This window comes from Gobius niger (assembly GCF_951799975.1).
Source record: "Gobius niger genome assembly, chromosome: 1".
Classification (NCBI taxonomy): domain Eukaryota; kingdom Metazoa; phylum Chordata; class Actinopteri; order Gobiiformes; family Gobiidae; genus Gobius; species Gobius niger.
The window spans coordinates 8,684,807-8,700,420 of NC_136852.1; the positions used below are offsets into that span (position 1 = coordinate 8,684,807).

The window sequence follows — 15,614 nt, forward strand, 5'->3', positions numbered from 1 at the left end:
ATCCCCAAGGAGTTTCAAAGAGTTTTCAAAAGTGAGAGTAAATTTGAGAGATGAGAGATGGTAAAAACATATAGAAAGGAGGGCACATGAGGAAGGAACTGCTTTGAGAGAAATTGCAGCGGATATCGGAGCGTTAAGTGAAAAAAAAAAAATCCTTGGTGACATGGGGAATACTGCGAGACAAAGGAAGGATGATAGCGATGGATACGAGGGGGTTGGAGCGGGGGGGAAAAAAAGATGTGAAGAGAGGAGAGAGAGAGAGGGAGTGAGTGAGAGCAGGCGGGAGGGGGAAAAAATGTCCCAGATTCCCAGGCCATTTAATAGGAAGCAAAAGCAAAGTGAGCTTATAATGTAGACAGGCTGGGGTAAAGAAGTGACAGCATGGGCATAAGGGGCATTCCGCGGGTCTGCCTGGCTTTTCAACATGGAGGACGATATTGCTTTTTAATGTGGATACTTTCCCAAATCCGTTTTTAACCGGAATATACCTTTCTTGCGAATAGAAGCGGGGATATAGGACATCCTTGACTCGCGCCGCATGTTTCATTAAGTGCCCCGGAAGAAGCCGGAAGTTATGTATCTCTACAAGGCCACTTGCCCGGACATTCCTAACCCTAAGCAGAAAGGGGGGGTCTCCAGAGGTCAGGCGTGTTTACCGGGCCCTGGAGGGGTTCACGGGAGGTTAGCGAGACGGACTTCTGCGCCCATGGGACCACAGCCGTACGTGCCCTGCATGCTGTGGACGCCCAGTAAACAGAGCAGACATTCGGAGGTGAAGCAGCTGGAGGAGTTTTTGAACTTCCACGCGCTGACGCTGCACGATACGGTGAAGAGCAGGACGGGAATGGTGTACAGGTAACGACAAGATGAAGATATCCGCTTTGAGTGTGCAAGTTTTGGGAAGTTGCATATGCACTCATGATAAAATTTGTGATGATGTGGAGAACTTTTCTGTTGCTGTTTGGGATACTTCCTGACCCCAAGACCCAGCTCTTTTTTGTAGGTAGATTTCACTGTATTATAAAAGTACACAGAATTAGTTGCATACTGAACACATAAGCAAAATCAATCTATTCATCTATATCTACTCCCCCAAACACTTTCATTCAAAACTATCTGCACAGGCATTTTTGGCTTGTTCACTTGTACTTCCTCAAAATCTATGTGGCCACTGTTTGACATAGATAGTAAAGCGTCAATATCAATAAAGGAAATGCTGTTAATGCGAGAATCTGCTTTGCTGTATTCAAGACACTAAATGTTTTTACGGTTTAGTCACATTTTTGTTGAGCACATGTCCATCCGTATGAAAACTCACATCGGCACTTCCCATGTGGGAGTTGGGACTGTGTGTAAACGCACCTGGCCCTGCAGCCTCCGACCAGCTGTACAGACTCAAAATAACAGCAGACTAATGTTTATCTGTCTCTTAAACTTTTGAGAGCTGTGGTTGGCTGTTGGCTGCATATCCCCTGCCTATCCTTTGTCCTCTCTGCATAGCTGGTGTGGTCACTCGTGTACAACGCAGAGACTTTATGGGCAATCCTGTCGCTAATTTAAGGCAGGCTGTGGTAGATTGTTCTCATTTGTTCATAAATCAATTTTATTTCTCGTAGAATGAAACCCCCACTGTGCAAAAGAGTGACCACGGCATGTATTTTTAGCAATGTAAACCTGGAAGTATCACTAACACTGAAAGAGTAGCATATTACAGGCACATTTTAAACATTACTGTGTCGCTCTGATCCCTGAAAAGCGTAAGACGTGCTTATAAACTTATCCCTATGAAAAATCAGGATGTTTGGAATGCATTAGGAAAGGTGTCACTGTGTTTGGACCACGACTTGTTTTGATCGGGAGCAGGGACTTTGAGAAGCCATTTCTCTTCTCTGTTATGGTAGTTTTGTAACGGTATGCAGAAAACATGAGTTGTGACCATGGCAACCATTATAACAATACCAGTGGATAAATCCCCTGCTTCCTCTGATCTGTACGACTGAAGTGCAGTGATCTTTGGAGACAATTTTAATCCACGCTTCACTTATTTCTCAATCCTTAATCAGCGTGAGGGTTTAAGATAGTAGTTTTTAAACAGACGGCATTGTGAATAGGAAATTTACGTTGAGAAAGAGAATTCAGCACATGATATTGCAGATAGACCGGAGAAGAATGGAGATGATAGCATAAGAGAATGCTTTGTTTTGGTGAAGAAAGTTTCCTTAATAGCTTCTTAGCTGTCAAACCTTCCCGAATCTCACTCATTTAGCCACTCATTTACACTCTTACCACAGCTGTGAAGGTCCAAACACAGCCATTTAATTGTAGCGCATCTCCCAATTGCTGTAGAAGACATTTCCTCTCACTAAGGGACAACTTTTATAACCTTATCTGATTATCTAATGCTTCGCCTGCTTGATTTGACAGGAAATGGCGCTTTTTGTCACTCTTCTGTGTGATTTTTTTTATTTTTTTATTCACAATCAAGCAATCCCTCATTTGAACTTGGGGAGATAAGGCAATGGGAAAGTGTAAGGGAGAGACAGTGCATTAAAGTGATTGGCTGTAGAGAGGATTAGTTTGGAAACAAAAGCTAAATGAGGTCAGAAATAGAGATGGGATTTATGGTCCACTAATTTCAAAAAGCCGTTTTAAAGATTGTATTGACTTTTTGCAGGGGACAGATAATGCAAAGTCAACTTTTTTTGGCTTTTATCTGGTAAATGTAATTTCCTCATTCACACAGTCTTGACAATCTTCAGTAATAGTGTTTAAATTTGTTTCTTCTTCTACTGCTAAAGCCTTTAATTTGTGTTTCCTGATTACTGTACTGTAGAAGTGTCATCTGCATCCCATATACCAGTGTTTCCCAAATGTTTTGCACCTTAAATGATGATAAAATGCTAAATACATTTTAGAGAAGGTGGTCCCGAGTTGCCAGGTAACTGAGTTAATCAGTTTTTTGTATCTCCACATAAGGCAAGGCCTGTTTATTTATACAGCACATTTTGTACACAAGGCAACTAATGCGCACATACAGATTTCAAATTGTCCAGCCTTAGACTGAAGAAGGTTTTTTCAGACATTGTTTAAGTATCTAATCCCTCACCTGATTTATTGAATTTTGAATAAATAAAAGAAAGGTGAAATTTACATTTTTACTGATTTTTCCCACTAATAAACAGCTTATCTAAAGCAGTACTAAGTTACTCTTGCCCCTTGCAATTTTTTAACTTATTAATTGTCTTGGAGAGTAAATACTACGCTGACAGAAAAGGCGAAGGGAGAGAGGGATATTGTACATCCAATTACACAATGGAAATATTTTTTTTCACTCTAACTTTGCTGTAAATACTGTTTAAAGTGACGTTAGCCCACAGTTAGCTTTGCCCGTTAGCCTGTTAGCTTTGTCTTCGTGATTCCATTAGTGTGTATTGGTGGCTCCGGTCCGGTGGCAGACAAGTTGCAAGCATGGTTTTCTGGCCAGAGGCACCAGGGGGAGATGAAAGACCCTCCAATCATTTCATCAACACATGTATTACCCCCACAGGGACTACGAAAAGGATTTATTAAGGTAAACATGTTACTTGGTACTGCTTTAAAACAAAACAAGATATCCAAAATCCCCCCTGAAAAAAGTCTTTGTCACAAATATGTCACAAAATAAAACCATACATTTAAACCTGGCTCGATCCATTTTTCAGATTTTGTCGCCGAAAATATGGGAAGTTATTATGGGAAAGGCCTTATTTTCATATGAAAACATAAAATGACAGAACACATTTGCAACACATTTTTTGTCATTCAATATTCATGCCAGTAATCTACAGCAAAAGTTTCAAATTGATGTCTCTAAATTCACCGCAGTGTCTCGACCATAACGCCATAATCTTTGGTTGTGTTGGAAAAGGCTTTGCACAGCGGTCAGACTCTCCCATCGTCAATACAAGATCTCGATGAGAAATTAATCCAACACTGGGTCTTATTTGACAGAAGCTTATCGAGACAATGCCACTGCTGTAATTAAAGCTAACGGCGGTCCAAAGAAATATTAGAGCGTGTGATCTTTTTTGGTCAGGCAGTGTAAAATCCAAATCACACAAAATATCGCGGTTGAGGCTTCTTAATCGAGCCCCGGGGCCGTGCGATGATCCACGATGTCCCGATCACACTCAGTCAAACCCTCCAACACGCCGCTTAGTCACAGATGACGAACCAGAGGCAAAACGCATCCAACACATGAGGGTCCCATCTCCGCCTCGGGATCACGGCGCAAATTTAACCAACAGCCCAAATCAGTGGAGCCTTTAGAACTCCGTAGCAGACAAGTGTCAACCTCTATGAGTTATTCACGGAAATGGTGCATGAAGGAATAGGTCAGTTGTCGGTCTTGGTTACGCGAAATGAGCTAAATTGAATTAAGCTAAAGGGGAAGATCAAACCAGTGTGTGCAAAAATCAAATCTTTAACAGAGACAGTTTGAATGGTTTGTGAAAAGAGGCAGATCTCATTCTTACTGAATTTAATGCAATTATTTTTACAGATGTAATTGGACAGAAAAAGCACAACACAAGAGCAGACAAAATGAGTGGAAAACTTTCTACATTATTTTCCGTAGTTGTTGATTTCTTTAAACAGTGGGGAGCCGGGACTTTCTCCAAAATGTCTGTGTATGAAAAGACACTTTATAACCAAGTAGGATATTACAGCATGCAAACATATCGTCGGCACCGTAATAAAGGTAGAGCTGCTCATGATGGGTCCAGTGTTTATGTCCCAATCCATCCATCCATCCATCCATTCATCCATCCATCCATCCATCCTTACATCCATTTTCTTCCACTTTATCCATCCATTTTCTTCCACTTTATCCGGGCCGGGGAGCAGGGGCAGCAGTCTCAGCAGTCTCAGCAGAGATGCCCAGACTTCCCGATCCACGCACATCTCCTCCAGCTGTTCTGGGGGGACCCCAAGGCAACACCAGGCCAGCTCGGAGACATAGTCCCACCAGTGTGCCCTGGGCCTTCCACGAGGCCTCATCCCAGTAGGACATGCCTGAAACACCTCCCGCAGGAGGGGACCAGGAGGGATCCAAAACAGATGCCCTAGCCACCTCAGCTGGCTCCTTTCGACGTGACAAAGACTTTTTTCAGGGGGGATTTTGATACCTTGTTTTGTTTTGAGATAAGCTGTTTATTAGTGGAAAAATCTGTAAAAATTCAAACGTCTTTCTTTCTCTCTATTTCATTCTTTGGGTACATAGTGATGCTGAACATAGACCTGACCAGATTTGACCCAGATCAGAACAGCTGGATAAATCCAGGTGGTCAGGCAGTAATGGAATGTTTGCAGAGGAATACAAGAAAGCATTTCAAAAGGGGACCTCCAACCACTAACCCAAAAAAGGTCACACTCCTTGAATACAATAGCAGTATGTGTACCAACTAAAGGGTGAAAAGTGTATGACACCCAGGCCCCATGTGTACTTTATATTTGGAGAGGGAGGGCTTAGCATTTCCATGAACTGTATTTATTTTAGTCATCCCACCTCTAAGCCTCAGAATTAGTGAGTATTTGGATTAAATTACAAACAAAACAAGGGCCTATTCGGCTTTAGCTGCGCTTAAGGCAGTCTATTAGCAGACCACAGTGCACAAAAGGTAACGGCCAGGGCATCATGGATCGCTGACGTGGGTATAGTTTTGTTGTGCTTTTGTCTTGGAAACTGGAGAAAATGCTGCTCTTTTACAGGTCACTGTGGTGTCAGTGGTTAAACTTGAGAATTGTGACCAGTAGACTTCCGCTGTGTTGATATTTGCCCTGTTTTATGGTTGTAGTGATTTGCGGGGGTTAAGAAGTTGTTCATTCCTTTTGAAAATGTATTTACTATATTTTATCATATGGCAGGCTGATACTAAAACCTAGTTTCTTTCTGTGCTGGTAAAACATCATGATTACCCTGAATACAATACCATTTAAAAACCTTTGAACAAAAAATAACCCCTAAAACGTTTAGTGACTTTTGCATTTTTGCTCTCTCATTGACAACATACCTGATGTGGTGTTGGGAGCCACTTGCACAACTTTGAGCAATCTTTGTATCTTCTCTCGTGGCTGTTCTTTGCACCGTGGAGAAAAGAAAAAAAAATCCCTCTTTAAAGCCCATAATCCATCACCGGACCCGTTTTGAGTTCTCTATGTGTGTTCATCACGTTGTCATCAATGTGCAAATATCCACTTGAATTAATAAAAAATGAATTAAATAAACAAATAACTCATAAATGAATACAAAGATAAATAAATAAGTAACATCTTAAGCATCAGATTTAATATAAGAACATAGGACTGAATTGATGATTACTCCATGAACTTACTGTCTAACTTGAGTGATAACTTGTGTGACATGTGACAGTGGATATATAGGTCTACATTCTTTACATGGATGTCCAGACCCACTGACCTCTTCCTAGAGTCCAGAACGGAGAGCTTTTATTCCGACTGACCTGACTGTTCTTGACCTCAGGCTACACAGCTGTCTAGCCCCTCTTTCTAGACCTTTCAGTGCATCAAAGAGACATTCCTGGATGGTTTATTTAGCCCATGTGCAGTCGGCGAATTCATAATAAGCTGCCTGCGCTACCTGAGGGTGGAGTTTTGTACTGTAGCATTGATGTGTTTAATGCCTTTCTTTATATTCTAGTACGTACTGTACATACTGTACGTACTGTACATAAATAGGCAGCACTTTTCTTTTACAGCACAGTAGTGCAGGTAGTAGAGCGAGTCGTCTCGTGACCGGAGGGTTGACGGTTTGAATTCATACACCAGTGTCTGTGCACACTGTATGAATGAGAGTGTGAATGGGTGACTGGGTCCTCGATGTAAAGCGCTTTGAGTGCCTAAAGCATCTAGAAAGGCACTATATAAATGTGACCACTTGCTTAATATGGCGACACGTAAACAACCAGCAACCTCCCTCTCTCTTGGGACAGCTGCTTTTTTTGCCTTTTTCTGCAAGCTGCATTTTCAATGTTCCACATTGTTTTACTGGATGCTTTTGTACGTCTTTGCCATGTTTTTGTGGGAATCGGTAGATTTTTTTTTACTGTGGAGAGTCCATTACAGTCTTGAAGAAAGCAGCTTTTTAAAAGCAAACAAACAGCTAGCTTATGAGCTGAGACCTATACATTTCTTCTCCTGAAACACTGAAGCGGCACCAAAAGCCCCCCCACACCGGCAGCACAGTGGAGGCATCACAAGAGGCGCTACAGGGAACAAGGAAGGGACAAAGGAGGAAGTATCCGGGCAAGACTCAAAGCTAAGCCACACATGCCTTCTGTCCCTAAATTGTCCCTGTAAAGGACAAACCCAGGAGGTGCTGCACCGTTTCAGAGGAGCAATGAGGTTTCCTCCGGGTGCTACGGTTTCCTCTACCTCCAAAAACATGCTGGTCAGGTTGGCCCACAATGGCAACGCGGTTAAGTCGCAGCGGCTCAGGACAAACTCCTGAACACTATTTCGTTGTACAAATAGCACTCACTGACTAAATACCATGGCAATAGGATGAAAGTGGCATAGCAGAGTTACACATAACTCAGTAAGAAAACTGTTAACGACCAGGAAACATGTATTTTCGTGATAATAAAGTGGAAAAAGAACAAAATGCATTTTCCTCCATTCTATAGCAGTGTTATGTCTGTGCTGTTGTCCGACCAATTAATCAATTAGCCACTCAAATGCCCCTGACACAGAGGGGCAAAGACAGGGTGTCAATAGTTCACTTCAATTTGACTAATTCATTACCAATCAAGCAACAAACATGGGGAAATGTAAAATTATACACATGTTGCAGGGCCAGTTCCCAGGGCCGCCCTGTTAAAAATAAATGGATACGCCCCTGTGAAGAACTGAGGAACCCGCTTTGAGGAGAAGGACAACATCTGTAATTCTAAACATTATCAAGATTTAAAACCTTTGCTACTATGTTTATGATTCAGCTTTGTTTAATGTCGGCGGGTTTTTTTCTTTTCCACTCACATCTAATCAGCTATAATAAGCTGTTAACATGTAATAAACGCATAGATTCACCATTCAAAAAGTCCTCCAAACATTTACATCATATTAGCCAGATAATATCACAGATTATATGAGATAAAACTCATCCCATGTCTCGTTCATTATTCATAAATACAGGGAACAGCATCTCCGCCGAGCGCCGCATGTTCATCGTGACGTTAATACGCGAACGTATTAACTCTTCTGGCTTCCTGTTTGCGAACATATGCATTCCACCATCGCCGCTGGGCAAATGTGACAAATCTTTCCGCTAATTACTATCAAGCCGGGACTGGATGCTGCGGCTGTGTTAGTCAAGCATGTGGGGGAAGAGCAGCCACCAAAAAGAGTCAGCAAAAAGGCAGTGCACGTCAAGCGTTAAGGGTATTAGCCTCTTGACGTTGTGAAATAGACTGCGTTCACGATGTTCTTGAAGTTTACATACATTTTCAATATTCAGCATCTTGTTTTTTCATAATTTTCGTCACTGTGTTGGTCTTTTTGTCACATTTCCAGTCTTCTTTGGGAGCATGGACGGGGGCTGCAGCTGCTCGACTGTGCACTTTTCCTTCTGTACCATCTGCTGCACCGAAGCTAATGTAGATGTAATGTGAGCAAATCCCCCTTTCATAGTGTCTTAGTGGGTTAATGGTAGGTTAATGATACGAGGAATGTATAAGCTCAGGGCATACATTATAGGCCTGTATATTCCTTAAAAGCTTTACTTAGGATTTTACTTAATTTTTTTCTGTCTCAAAATGAATCTAAATTCAGCAGCAAAGAAACACGTGTCTGTCATCCATCCATCCATCCATCCATCCATCCATCCATCCATCCATCCATCCATCCATCCATCCATCCATCCAGAAAATGGATGACAAAAAGGGTCTAAATTATGCCTAGACTGAGAGTAAACCATGACTAAACCAGTGTTGTTTTCGTCAACGAAGACTTTATCGAAATCACTTCATTGATGCATCTTTGATGATCATCAATGACGATACGTAACGGTGATGAGCTAAAATAGCTCTTTGGTGACTAAAACATGACAAAAGGTTTCACAGTTTTCGTTGATGAGACTAAAACAGAAGAAAGTGGTTCGTGAGACGTTCGTAGCAAGGGCTTGAGTGTATAGCGGGAGAACACACTCGCTGCACGTGGTCACATGACCTCACACGCGGCAGACTGTGTCCCCCTCTCACTCTCCCCTATACCCTCCAGTCTGCTCCTGTGGTCTGAGCACACGACTGACAGCGATCAAACTGGGACTTCATCTCAGGAGGATGTTTTGTGGCCTCATGTCGCCGATATTTAGAACATTTAAATTGGGGTGAGAAATAAACACGTAGAGTTCTTTTTTTTGTCAATAAGGAGGTGGACAGTAAATGAAATTTCTTTTTTTATTATTATTGTGACCAGAGAGATCCATGTACACATATAGGCTAGGCCATCTAAATTGACTGTATTTGTATTTTTTACGAGTGATCTGATGATGAACAACATGGCTAATCGATCGCTAATTTGACAGACGGAAATGTACCCACTATATCTAATATCAACACTGTTTTGAAACCTTTCCCTGCAATTTCAAGATCCCAGGTCCTGTCGTCCCCCTGTCCACTATGGTCCACTATGGTCCGCTCCTGCCTACGGAGCCGCCGTCCTGACTTTTCCCTCGCTTTCAAGATATTGACAACAAATATTTGCAGGAAATGTTACTTGAGACTTATAGTCTTTAAACAAATGCCCGTAAGCCTTATGGGTCACGGTTATGGCTCAATATACTTCAGTGTTCACGCTCCGCTACCTGAACTCGCTCACACATTTCAATGGCGGAGTGGTTTGTTTGGTAGCTGAAATTAGGAGCCTGATTGACCCACGCATGTGCAGTCGAGATGGGCATTTGGCTTATTGTTGTGTGTGTCTGTCAAAGCAAAGGCCACACCGCCTTTGTTGTGCCTGATCCTGTCAGAAGCAGGAAGGGCCTGGTTGGTACTTGGATGGGGGACTGTTTGGGAGCAGCAGGAAGCCTGGGTGAATGTAGTGAGTGGGTGAGTGGTTGAGTGGGCTGATGGCGCAGACTGGGTGCCTCGCTTCTGTCAGTCTACCCCATGGCAGCTGTGACTACAATAGTAGCTTACCACCACCAAGTATGGAGTGAATGAATAATGCAATGTGAAGCGTCTATGAGTGTCCGGAAAAGTGTGACAATAAACCAACGCGTTAAAAGCTTAGTACAGCCTCTCAATTAAGTTTTTGAAATGCTAGTACTTAATTACTTTTATTAATGAAACAAACTAAAACCTTTTGTCGACTAAAGCTAGACAAAAATGACTATAATGTGACTAAAACTAAAAGCATTTTCACTAAGACTAAGACTAGAGGGCTGCCATAAACTCTGTCTATCTGGTTGCTCTCGTTCGTGGCAGTGCAGACATTTATTTAAGGTTGTGGTTATTTGCCGTGACTGTCGTAATTGAAAAGCTTGTGTGATACGGTACATCCCCTTTTAGCACTAATCCGAGTAAAGTGGGCAAATGCACTCAATCAACCCTGCTCTCATGAAGTGCAGGAGACATTACTGGAAGGACAGAGAGACAGGGGCATGCTGGGTAAGGAAGGACTGGCAGCGGGGGTGTGCAGACCTCCAAGGGGGCAAAAGGTCATGTCGGAGGCATATGTTCTCTCTCCTGGGCATCGGAGTCAGTGAAGCTAAGAGGACACGCAGTGAAGAGTGACAGAGCTTCTATTTACATGATGTCTGGGCTGTGAGGTAATGAAATGGACAATAATGCTTTATGTAATGGTCATAATCCGGGATTTATTCATCTAACGAGTGCCAAGATTTTGGATCATATTTAAGACACATATTCAAGCAAGTTGAATGTAGATATGAAAATATGGAATAGATAAATAATCAAAGGTGACATGTGATTTTGCGGCAGGTTTTGTTTCATGTCAAATGACTTTTTTGAGAGGAACTACAGATGGAAATGAGCGTCTTGTTGTTACAAACGTCTTTGCTATCGAGCTCAATGTAAGCTTTGTCATTGACATTGTCCTGATATAAATTAAATGGTCCTTTATGACGTCAGTGTAGATAAAGCTGTTTAATGTGTGCCTTCTTAATACGAATACTGTGTGTCTTATCAAGGCAAAGGTGTTCAAAAATGAGGTCTGCTTGATGGCCGAAATTAATCAAAATGAATTAATTCTTTGCAGAGTACAGTCTTCTATCGAATAACAATATAGCAAATAAATCAATTGTTTGTGCTAACATTTAACAATAAAGAGGGAGCTTATCCACCTTCATTGAAAGCATTAAACAAACTACTTTTCATAAGTGTTTAACCAGAGACGGTATGGTGGCGTTCATGCTTCACAGCTAGAAGGTCCTGGGTTCGATCCCTGGACGAGGCCTTTCTGTGTGGACTGTGGAGCTTGCATGTTCTCCCTGTTTCCGTGTGATTCCACAACCACTTAATCATGTACAATAGGAATAAATGATGTGTGTGTGTGAATGAATTGTGGTGGTCAGAAGGACCTTTGGCACAGATGTGGGCAGTCACACTTCTCTCAGTCTGCCCCAGGGCAAACGAAGCATACCACCGCCGTGTGTGGAGTGAATGAAGAACAAAACTCCAGTCACTACAGAAGTGCTTTGGGTGATGTGTGAAAAGTGCTATACAAACAAACGTCCATTCCTGAGACCTGCTTCAGTCCAGAATGATCCAGACGGAGACTAGACTGTTTTATTGTAGTCTTATCTCGTGAAACCATTGTTTAAACCTAATTTAGTCCAAAAAGCTATTGTAGTGATTTAGACCTGGTTTAGACTGCAGCACCCCTAACTTACCATGCAGAGTTGTAAAATAATTAACCGCACAGTTATGAAATAATTTGTGCTTAGTAATACAGTATAAGGCTGAGTGTTACCCCTTGCTCCCGCCTCCTGTAATATTATATATTGTGTCTTTTCTTATGTGTTGTTGCAGCTGGATGGTACAAAGGGAAATTTCACTCTACAGTGTACAGTTGTGCTTAATAGTTTGCATACTCTGGCAACATATTTTGCTATTTTTCAATTAATATGAAAGATAACTCATAGTTTGTGCTCTTTTTTAAAATCATAATGAAAAAGAAAGTACCAAAAATGACCCTGATCAAAAGTTTATAATCAAGAGGAATGGGCCGCTTTACCATTAGATTATACAGAACCTTCTCCACAACGACCACAAAAGACTTCAAACTGTCATTGATGCTAAAGGGGGAAATACACAGAACTGGGGTGTGTAAACTTTGGATCAGGATCATCACAAATGGCTTCACACGACCACTAACTATGAGAGAAAAAAAACCTTTCTGCGTTACAGTGTTAATTTTGACAACATATTTTAGTTTAGTTTTAGTCTTAGTCTTTTGACGAAAATGTAATTCGATTTCTAGTTTTAGTCAAAAAAATATCTTCAATTTTAGTCTAGTTTTAGTCGACTAAAATTGCAAGTAAATTTAGTCGACTAAATTTAAGACTTTAGTCGACTTTGCATTGATAATATTCATTATAATCATATTTAATCTTGTTCCTCTGCTTCATGGAGCTGCTCCACATGAACAAAGCTCAGAGCTGATCCTTTGGCAGAGAATTTACATGATATGAGGCTCTTTCAGACGGTCAATAGAAGTTTGGATGATTTTAGTCTCTCCCTTTCATTTTTATTTAGTCTTATTTTAGTCGACTAAAATATCTGGACATTTTAGTCATAGTCATAGTCTCATGAAAAACTTTTGATCTAGTTTTAGTCCAGTTTTAGTCATCAAAAATAACACTTTGACTAAAATTAAGAAAGAATTAAGAAATATTTTAGTCGATGAAATTAACACTGCTGCGTTATCTTTCATATTCTTTGAAAAATAGTAAAAAAAAAAAAGATTGTGTCAAATACTAATTTAACAGTAAAACTATTATTTTTGAGTGCCTAACTGAGGCATAAGTACAAATATTCATTAGTGCATACTGGTCTTTTTTTGTCACTACGGACATGAATTAATTGAATGTTGAATAATGTTGTGTTTTGTGGAGCCATATGGCAGATGTGCAAACCTATACTTGCTTTACTTTGTTATTTGACCTCAGTTCATAAAATATGCTGTTTTCAATTATTTAGGTAAATGTTTTTGTGTTTTATACATTTTGAAATCATCTTGGGACCCCCCATGTTAGCACCGCCTGACCCCCTGAGGACCTCCCACCCCCACACTGGGTAACATTGTACATAAATTTTAACTGATTGCGTCTCTTTGCGAATATTAATGTCATAATTTCAGGAAGAATTGTGTCTCATAAACCTGGCTTATACTTTGGACTCTTTGTACTTTCATCAGTGCGAATGGAAAATTGAAGTGAGGATATTATACACACATGAGGGTGAGCTGTTCTCCCTGACGGTTTGAAGAGACACGTGCCTATTTAAGGACATGCTCTCCCAGCGCAAAGCTTTATTTATTAGCTCATATAAAGAGCGCGCGACGAGGAAGTAGTAGCGGCAGAGTCAGAGAGATCCGGCTGCATAAAAGTTGTAAAATGCAGCAGTTAAAGCAGCACTTCAATGGCTAGTTATGTGTTTACTTTACAATAATAACGTCCTGGTCCATGAGTTGGTCCACACTCGGTGAAACTGGTCGAATCCAAGTGTTGACTCAGAGAACAGGCATTTCCAAATAAAACAACGAGAGAGAGAGAGCGAGCCACACGTCCCGATAAATGCGTCAATTGCTCATCCTTTATTCATCTCGGAAAACAAGTGAATATTTAACACAGGAGCTGGGATCCTCACTAAATACTTAATTGCTGAAGCATCCACATCGACAGTGCCCGCGCTGCTGCAGATGTGTTTATGCAAATGTGATGTCGTCTGAGGTCATGATACGTGGAAACGCTGGGCCGCTCGTGTAACACAACGGGAGAAAGTGTACTTTATGGAAGCACATATGTATAGACCACTGCCAAGGGGCTGGTCTGGTCAGACAAGGTTAATTTTAATATACAAACTTATGTAGTTTTATGGGTAGATGTTTACAACAGATTTGACACCATGTTTGGGCATTACATTTTTTAAGGGTTAGCCAGGTGTTGGGGTGTCCTAATTGAAAGTATTTCAGCCTTTTTTAATGCACTTCAACATGTATTTGACCCCTGATTTGTGTAATAATCTATCTCAAAATCTTTCTAATCTTTGGAGCCAGAGATTCCATGCTGAAGGGCTGGATTTTGCCACCAGGCTGACGCTGCCTATACCCCTGATGTACATGGCAGTAATGGAATTCTTATTTCTAGAATATTTTTCATATTATAAAAGAAAGAAACACTAAATTTAAGCAAATAAATAGCTAAAATTAAGCAAAATGTCCTCAGAAAATGGAATAATTTAAGGAAAACATTCTTATTTAGTGAAAAATTGTGGGGTATTTTACTTAAATGTTGCTTGATTTAAGTAAAATGTTCTAAATTACACACATTTTTGAGCAAAATATTAATAAATACTAATATAAATACTAATATTTAATGAAAATATTGCCCACACCCGGGGACCCATCTCCATGATGTGGAGCCAGGCTGATGGTCACAATCACCTATTACACATGTTTTTAGTGGTAGGGGAAACGTACGCAGACACAGGGAGAATGCAAACTCCACACAGAAAGGCCCGTCCTGGTGGGAATCAAACCCGGGACCTTTGAGCTGTGAAGCTGAGGCTCTAACCGCTGCGCTACCGTGCCGCCCAATTTAAAGATTGTATTATCTATCTGTGAGAATCAGTTCTTAAATTAAGAGTTGTTGTGATCTTATTTTTTCTCAAAATAAGAAAAAATATTCTTTGTCTAAAGCTGAAGAAGATTCAAAAAGTTTTTCTTTCTTGTTACAAGAAAATGTGCATGTTTTTTAGCAAATATATCTGAACAAGAAATGGCTAGATTTTATTTCCTAAAATAAGAATTTTTTTCTCAAGAAAACTTTGCTCGGCAAGACATTATTACTTTTTAGAGAAAAAATAAGAACTTATTTCTTAAAGTAAGACATTTTTTACTTGCTTAGAATCCACTTTTTCCATGGATGAAAAAAAATGTAATGAAAAAAATTAAATCCAGTTCAGTGATGTGTCTTTACATTGTTTACTTTGTTATTTGACGGTTGCAGTGATCACTGATCAGCTGAGAGTAGGGTCGTTGAGACTTAGCACAACAAAGGTATTTACCAACAGGTTAATATTTCATACTGTCCAAGTTTGTATTGGTTGAAGTTGAATCTGGCACAACTCCCAGGCCTTTCAACAAAATACTGCCTTTATCTGTATAGATTTCCTCTGGATGGTCCGTTTTTCTCCCTAAAACATGCACAATAGATTTGGTAAAAAATAATTTATATACATACAAACAAACAATACATTCCTCTTTTTCTTATATATATCACAATGGGCTTATATTGTTCATAGTGTCTGTGAATTGTGCCTTTAAGGGTCCACAGTGTCCTATACTTGAAAGGCTATTATGCGGCCACATTGTAC

General features: G+C 40.6%; 1 protein-coding gene across 1 annotated transcript in view; it reads left to right on the forward strand.

The window, feature by feature from the left end:
- The first annotated feature begins 327 nt into the window (after window positions 1–327).
- Window positions 328–15,614, forward strand: part of kcnab1a (potassium voltage-gated channel subfamily A regulatory beta subunit 1a) — a 173,793-nt gene continuing 158,506 nt past the window's right edge. Inside the window, exon 1 of the mRNA XM_079575383.1 lies at window positions 328–855. Coding sequence (XP_079431509.1) covers window positions 575–855 — 281 coding nt within the window. The 5' untranslated portion in view covers window positions 328–574. The remainder of the gene's footprint in view (window positions 856–15,614) is intronic.